The sequence below is a fragment of the Polistes dominula genome, unplaced genomic scaffold (genome assembly GCF_049000335.1).
Source record: "Polistes dominula isolate Pdom_NZ unplaced genomic scaffold, Pdom_raw_medaka contig_80, whole genome shotgun sequence".
Taxonomy (NCBI): Eukaryota; Metazoa; Arthropoda; class Insecta; order Hymenoptera; family Vespidae; genus Polistes; species Polistes dominula.
Window position 1 is genome coordinate 2856653 of NW_028301111.1, and position 9151 is coordinate 2865803.

Sequence of the window (9151 nt, forward strand, 5' to 3'; positions counted from 1 at the left end):
TTTTTATTACTTATTCCTGATTATCTGTGCTTCGCATGTATTTATTCTAGTTTGTGTTGCCCTTCTTTCTTTTGGCTGAGTTCCGAATATCCTGTAGCATTGTCCAGAACCTATAGTACAAACACGTATATATAGCGATGGGAAAAATTGCAAAGAAAAAGTTAAATAAACATTAAACATTTTATAATTTGTAAACAAATAGCTTGTTGCTTTTTCAATGAATGAAACAACGACACTGCATACTTTTATTATACTTATTATTATTACTACATTACAGTAGTAACATTACACGTATTTTTAATATACATAAAACACACCGTAATATTAATTTTCACATCGCTATTTAAAAAAAAAAAAAACTTATATATATTGGTTGATAAGCAAACAGTTTTGAACTACGTTTCCTGCTGCCTCGAATGGAATGCTCTCCAACCACAGAAAAATAGAACGTGTTACTCTAGGTGCTCTCAACAGCAACGAATCTTTGATCCTAGCTTTGATTTTCCGGCCTCAGTCAGGGGAGAGTGTGTGAGCTACTCATTTACCGGGTTGAGTGTTTGTGTTGGTTTACTAACGGAATGGTGCGGGGGCGTGTAGCGGGGGATTCTGTTGCAGACGTTGGTCCCGCGAGCGTGATGGTTGGCAACATCGTTCAAGGAAATAGACTGGCATCTGCTCAAGGACGTGACATGGGTGTTTTAGACGAGGACAGTGATAATGCTAAAAAGGTTTTTATATTTAGATATCATTTAAGATTATTAAACTTATTCACAACTCATTAATTCATCATGATTTTGTTTATAGTATCAATTCATCTCAGAGATTCTACGTTGGCGTGCAGTTAGTACATCCGATCACGTAATATTTACATCCCTAAATGCCAAAGGAGCAGTGGCCACTTCATTGTCATGTTTACAACTTCACAAGAAAGCCGAACGCATTGGGAATCTTTTATTGGATCGTGGAAGAATAAACACCGGTGATCACGTAGCATTATTATTTCCACCTGGGACAGATTTGATATGCGCATTTTATGGTTGTCTTTACGTCGGTGCTGTACCTGTTACAATTAGGCCCCCACATCCACAAAATTTACAAACAACATTGCCAACCGTTCGCATGATTGTTGATGTCAGTAAATCCGTACTCGTACTGACCAATCAAAATATCATGAAACTATTAAAAACTAAGGTAATTATAATTGTTATTCCATACATGACAAAGTTTAAATGATGAGAATTCAATTGGGTCTTGTTGTGTTGTGTTTAATTAGGAAGCTAATAATGTTATCGAAGTTAAAACTTGGCCAACGATTCTTGATATGGATGACATGCCAAAGAAGAAACTTCCCGTTATGTATCGAGCACCTACTGCGGAAATGTTGGCATATTTGGATTTTAGTGTGTCAACTACTGGCATGTTGGCAGGAATTAAAATGTCACACGCGGCAGTAACGTCTTTATGCCGTGCTATGAAACTCGCATGCGAATTGTATCCTTCAAGACATATTGCTCTCTGTTTAGATCCTTATTCCGGTCTTGGATTTGCTTTATGGTGTTTAAGCAGTATATACAGTGGACATCATTCCATTTTAATACCACCATCCGAGGTATAACATATTTATTTATTTATTTATACATATATTAAATGTAAATGATATTTTTGTTATCAGGTTGAAGCAAATCCAGCTTTATGGTTGTCAGCTGTTAGTCAATCCAGAGTAAGGGATACTTTTTGCTCCTATGGTGTTATGGAATTATGCACCAAAGGCTTGGGTTCCTCGGTTCATGCTTTAAAAGCTCGTGGCGTTAGTTTAGCATGTGTTAGGACTTGCGTAGTAGTTGCAGAAGAAAGACCACGAATAGCATTGACTACGAGCTTCAGCAAACTCTTCTCAGCGCTTGGATTAAGTCCGCGTGCTGTCTCAACGTCGTTTGGATGTAGAGTTAATACTGCCATATGTCTTCAGGTAAATACTATAATCCTATTACCATTATTTCATTACTAATATCATCAAAAAATGAACATTAATGTAATATTTTTCTTAAAAATCAAACAAAAAATAAAAAAGGGTGCATCTAGTCCGGAACCATCAACGGTATACGTGGATTTACGAGCATTACGTAACGATCGTGTATCCCTAGTCGAAAGGGGTAGCCCACATTCACTCTGTTTAATGGAATCAGGAAAATTACTACCCGGTGTCAAAGTTATAATAGCAAATCCAGAAACTAAAGGTCAATGCGGTGATTCACACTTAGGAGAAATCTGGGTACAATCGGCACACAATGCAAGTGGTTATTTTACAATTTATGGGGACGAGACTGATTATGCTGATCACTTCAATGCACGACTAGTAACTGGAAATACGAATGAAGTTTACGCTAGGACCGGTTATCTTGGTTTCTTAAGAAGGACTGAAAGCGTTCAACAGTCTGTTATTAGTGACGTTCCTGGTGATACTTCAGCTGCATCTGAAGCCGATTTAGTTCCCGGTGATGCCGAATTACATGACGCTGTTTTTGTCGTTGGTGCTTTGGACGAAGCCATTTTACTTAGGGGCATGAGATATCATCCGATTGATATCGAAAACAGTGTCATGAGATGTCATAAGAAAATTGCTGAATGGTCAGTAGAAAATTTCAATTTTATTTTCACTTTTAATTAATTCATTTGCATCCAAGCGCGGAAGAATTTGAACGGTGATACACCGGGTCAGTTGTCAGTTGTTTGAACAAGGATGCAAATGGGTTAAATACAAATAAATGTAATATAAAATAAAATGTGTTGAATAATTTTGTAATTTGTTTTTCACAGCGCCGTGTTTACGTGGACTAATTTGTTAGTAGTAGTGGTAGAGCTTGACGGAAGTGAAAGTGAAGCTCTCGATTTAGTGGCACTTGTTACTAGCGCTGTTTTGGAAGAACATCATTTGGTAGTAGGTGTAGTAGTAGTAGTTGATCCTGGTGTAGTTCCAATCAATTCGAGAGGTGAGAAACAACGGATGCATTTGCGTGATGGATTCCTTGCAGATCAACTTGACCCGATTTATGTAGCCTATAACATGTGAACGCTAATCATCATCAATAAGATAATAGAATTTATTATTTTACGTTGAAGAAGACATAGTTGAAAGAAAACATATAAAAAAAAAAAAAAAGAAAAAAAACACAAAAAACTAGCTTGTCCGCATAGTTTAATACATTCTACATATATATTGCCATTGTTAATATTTTTTTAAACTTATAAGACACGTGACCACCAATGAATAGTAACGACGCGATTATTATGATCACACCTAACCTCTCAACCTCTCAACCTTCCTCCTCTCAGTGTGTGTTACGTGTGTGCGTGTGTGATCATCGTACGCTCAATTTTAGGACTTTCTTTTTTGTTTGTTTTTATTTTTAACACGGGACAAGCGTTATATATATATATAATATGAACAAAAGAAAAATGTGCTAATGGAAGAGATATTCCGACATTTTGTCAACTTTAAACTGCCAGATACAAACACGAACAAAACTAAAATTTATGATAATTATATCATTAGTTTGATGATTGTTTTTTTTTTATAATAATAATAATAATAATAATCGGATATGTCTCTTCTCATAAAAACATCTTTCAATCATTTAAAAAATATATATATATATAAAAATATTTTTTTTTCTTTTCATATACAATTTTCGAAGAGATAGTGAGCGCTTGTACCTTGGTACAACTAATATCTGCGATAATATAGTAACTTTGCTATATAATATATAAATATATATAAATATATATATATATATATATATATATATATATATATATATATATATATATATATATATATATATATTTATAGACTGAATTCAAGCGAACTTTTATAAGATAAGTTGCAACGATAAAACTTAACTTTCTCTAAATTATTTTCAATATTATTATTATTATTATTATTATTATTATTATTATTATTATTATTATTATTATTATTATTATATTATTATTATTATTGATATTTTCAATTCATATATTTTTCATTCAACAACAACAAAAGATATTATTCCACTCTCAAATTGCATAATTTATTAACATTCATACAAAAATAATTATAAATTTTTGCATTCAACTATTAATAGCTCACTATCATATTTTATTATTAACCCTTTGCACTCGAGATGAGTTAAAACTCTTTTCGGCCCTTTAAGGTATTATCTTTAAGGATATCTTAAAAGAAATTAGTCGGGCGCCGTATCAGCGCCTCTCGAGTTGTCACTTATATCTGCCGGGCGCCGTATCAGCGCCACTCGAGTTGCCACTTATATCTGCCTTGCACTAATTCGGTTCCATTCGAGTATAAAGGGTTAATGAATGATTAGGTATCAAATATAATATAATCATTCTTTAGAAGATATTAAAATACGAAATAAATAACAAAATATGAATTAAATAAACGAGAAATGAAGAAAAAGATGATGATGATGATAATGATGATAATGATGATGATGATGATGATGATGATAACTGATGTTTATGGGAATTGTATTATGCTGAATTGCGCACAATATTAACAATTTTTTATGTGGTATATATATATAAAGTTAACCTTTATAAAATTAACTATTACATATTAGAAAAAATCCACACACACGCACACACACATAAACACACAGCATGCAATAAACTTTATTGTGAAGTATCGTTTTTTTTTTAATTAAAAGTGTGATATATATATAATAGTTTAACGATGATATTAATCATCATTCTGATAAAATTACTTAATTGTATTTGTATTTGATAATATGAATTATTTACACTATTAAGAAAAAAAAATTGATATAATAATAATAATAATAGTTTATTGCGTGCTGTTTAAAATGAAAAAAAATTAAAAAAAAAAGAAAAAACACGTGATTTTTATAAAACAATTTAACGAGATGACAATACATTTGGCAGCTTACTTTTTTTTTTACAAAAATAATATTTACTTTGATAAATATTTTTCATTTAAAAATTTGTTGCTGTCAAAATGTATAAATTTATATAAAAAAAAAAAACAATTAGTTAGTAAAATTCAATTCTCACAAATTATTCATTTCGATAACGAAAACGAAAATAGTGTACAAAAAGAAAACAAGAAAATACTCGAAAGAATATCGAAAATATTGCATTGTATTTGCAATTTATTATTGTTGCGTTTTATGTTTATTTTGTTTACGTCTATTAATTTTTTTTTATTTCTTTTTTAATTTTTATTTTTAATATGAATCATCGAAAATGAAACTGAAATCGCAACGATAAAAACTACAACAACAACAACAAAATCTCGCAAAGTTAACGTTTTTAATTTTACACCAAGAATTTTTTCTAAAACAAAATATTTTTCACACACCAATGATGAAGTTAATACTCGAAGTACTTCTCGATTTATGAAAGTAATAAAATAACGTGGGATATTATTTTTTAATGATAAATCAACGAGATAGTTTGAAAATAATACAAAATCAAACAACAATAACAACAAACAAAAAATAAATGATTTAAAAAAAAAAAAAAAAAAAAAACAAACATGGGCCTACAAAATACATTTTGGACAATCTGAAGAATACTAGAGGAGTTTAGAAACGAATCTAACGAAAACAAAAAAAATAAAATAAAATAAAAATATAAACCTAGTACATTTTCTTTTTCTTCTTTTTTAATTAAAAGAAAGTTGACTGAGACACCCGGTATATTATCAGAATTTATTCTGTCATATATTGAGGAAAATAAAGGGAAATCATTCCCCTCTTTTTAAGAAAAAGATTTAAAAACAAACATTTGTTTCTTTTTAAATGTATTATCTTCTCACAAACAATAAGGTTATGTAATAATAATAATAATAATGTAATGTATATTTGTTGATAGTTTTATAATTTTATATTCTTATTTTTTTAAATGAATGGGTATTAATAATATGTTACATATATATATTCTACAAACACATGTATAATTTACATGTTTAAACAACAACGTTGTATTGTGAGAATATATTTCTAATTATATTAATTATTAATTAATTAATTAATTGTCTAAAACACACGTATCGCAATTCTTAAAAATATATATATATATATATATATTTACAAATACATAAATAGATAAATAGAAAATACAAATTCGGAAAACTACTACCCTGATCAGTATAATAATTGATTAACAATTACAAATTTGTTTCTCTTTATATGTTTTATTTTTAAATAATAGATATATTGATAAATTGATTGAACATTTGTCAAAGTTATCGTTATCGAAGATGAAGAAGCATTAAATAATAATTATAAACAATTACGCAGCTTGAAACAGTGCAATATATTTACTACAAATACACGTGTCTTATAAAAAAAAAAAAAAACAAAAAAAAAACAATGTTAATTAAAATAATATTAAACAAATATGGGACGCGTAAATGGCTTTGTAAATACGTAAAACAAATGCATTACAATTTACTATTACATTTTTTGTCATTAATAATAATTATTTTGTTTAATATTTTCTTATCAATAAGCTTCTTCGTCTTTTAAAGAAACAAACAAACGAAAATGAATTATGAAAAAAGAATTTATTAAAACGAATTAATATTATTATTAATATTATTATTATTATTATTATTATTATTATTATTATTAATAATAAATCTCGTTTTAAATAAGTATATTATGAATACACACATGCATACATACATAAAAATACCTATGTATATTAATTCGTGCCATGTCTCAGCTCATGAGATCAGTTGAAACACAAAATTGCACGAGGGGGAAGACAAAAACATAAACTAATGTTTCTTGTATAATAATAATAATAATAATAATGATGTAATGATCGATTATTATCTATCCTTCGAAGTGCCGTACTTTAGTTAATAATATATTAAACAACCCTTACCCCCCAGTTTTCACCCTTAGTTTCTTTATACACTATTTTTACATAGAATTAAATTAGCAAACAATTTTATTTTAATTAATTAATTTAATTAAGATATACATATTAATAATAAGTGATTTATTTTTTTGGTGCATATAAACAAACATATTACAATTAATTAATTAATTGATTGATTGATTGATTGATTGATTGTTTAATTAGAATGATTACAAATAACAATTGTTTTATTGTTCATCATTTTGTCGTTATAATAATCATACTCACATTCGTTTGGTACTTTTTTATATTCATTTTTATATTTAAATACATGTTCAACAAAACAACAACAACAACAAGAACAACCATAATCGAGTTCTTGTTGTAATACAATTTATAATTGCTTAATAAAAAGAAGAAAATTAGAAAAATGTAAGGTTAGGAGAGAAAAGTGTGTACGTGGCATACAAACATGCGTGAAAAACTTGATTATACTATGTATAAATGTTAATAACACTAGTTTATAGTAATTGTAATACTACTACATTGAAAGATTCCGAAAATATTCAACGATGTTATTAACAATTAATCAATTTATTATTAACAAACTTTATTCATACATAAACAATTGAAATAATCGAGTTTCTGTGAAGAAAAAGTTAGGGGATTCCCCTCACAGATTTAAAAAAAAAAAGAATATGCTAAAACAAGTCACTCCCACCTTTTTTTAGTAGCAACCCTTAGCCCTTTATCTCCTCAACAACCAGTTATCATCGTCATCAACAATTATCATTATTATCTATCTATATAATTCAATTATTATTATTATTCTACTCATTCTAAAGAGCGTGCGAAGATTGAAGAAACAAATGACAAATTTTAACAGGAAAATCTGGACCATGCAAACAAACTAAAAAAAAAAAAAAAAAAGAAGGAAAAAACCAACGGTCCCCAAGGCCCCAAGGCTGTGTAAATATTATCACCACCCTCAATCTCAAGCCCCATTTTTTTCCCCGTTGCGTTAGTAGTTACTAAGCTACGATTATATATATTTATAATATATAGTTTTTACGTTTAAATAAAATGTATGTATAAATATATATATACATATAGATATAGAAAATATATATATATGTATATATATATTTATATATACATGCATATAAATATGAATATAATTATAACATAAGATATATATATAAATAATAATAATAATAATATTAATAATAATAATATCATGAAATTACATAAATACGTAACGGTCACTGTCATTTAAAAAAGAAAACCGTGTAGCACTATGCCTGTATCGAAAATAATGAATTATAATACGACGTTCGCGTATTCGTCATTCCTTCTCGTACGTAATCATCAATCAACCCCCACCCCCTAACCACCATCACCACTACAACCCTCGTCGTCTAACATACTAACAACCCCTTTAATTATTCTCTTATCGTCTTTCATCGTTTATTTTATAATTGGGTTGGTTTTTTCAAAACGTATGAAAGACTTGAATAAGAGAACAAATTAAATAACAATGACATTTTGTTTTTGTTTATACATATGCATATAAATATATATAAACAAATTCGAATTAGGAATTAATTATTATTATTATTATAAGTAGTAATAGTAGTAGTAGAATTATTATTGCAATTGATGACGACGGTAATTTCTGTAATTTCCATTATCCATTTTTACGATTCATTTATTCCTTCCCTTTCCCCATCATCTTTTCCCCAACCCATCTATCTTTAATTAACCAATTCGTAATGGCGCCTGATCTCCTCCTCCTCCTCCCCTCCCCGTTTAGGAAATACGTTATATCTTTAGCGCCTGTTTGTAATTCACTTGATATTTCGTAAAGGTGCATCGTGACGCACATTACGAATCGTCATTATTAATTAATAAACGTAATGTACATTTTTACAATCAATGTATTTATTTTTAAATCCTACAAAAATTATCATTGATATTTATATATATTAGAGTAGTACTTTGTTTTGAATATTTTGAATATTTTTATGCACTTACAGTTGTTCATTTGATTCGATATAAATTTAAAAATAAAATAGTTGCTCATTTGATTCGACATAAAGTTTAAAATGAAATAGTTGCTGATTTGATTCAACATAAATTTTAAAATGAAATTATAACAATTTTTATAGTTTTGTTTTATATAAGTATTACTTTCACTTATTTTGTATTAGTTACTGGAAACAAATGAATTATAGTTCATCAATAGCGTGTCAATTGCAATTGC

The 9151-nt window shown here is 28.4% G+C and overlaps 1 protein-coding gene across 1 annotated transcript in view; it reads left to right on the top strand.

The window, feature by feature from the left end:
* DIP2 (disco-interacting protein 2) overlaps positions 1-7892 on the top strand; it is a 29378-nt gene extending 21486 nt beyond the window's left edge. The window contains exons 12-17 of the mRNA XM_015326958.2: positions 598-728; positions 805-1191; positions 1274-1609; positions 1673-1969; positions 2072-2628; positions 2818-7892. Of these exons, the coding sequence (XP_015182444.2) occupies positions 598-728; positions 805-1191; positions 1274-1609; positions 1673-1969; positions 2072-2628; positions 2818-3070 (1961 nt within the window). The 3' untranslated portion in view covers positions 3071-7892. The remainder of the gene's footprint in view (positions 1-597; positions 729-804; positions 1192-1273; positions 1610-1672; positions 1970-2071; positions 2629-2817) is intronic.
* The last annotated feature ends 1259 nt before the right edge of the window (positions 7893-9151 follow it).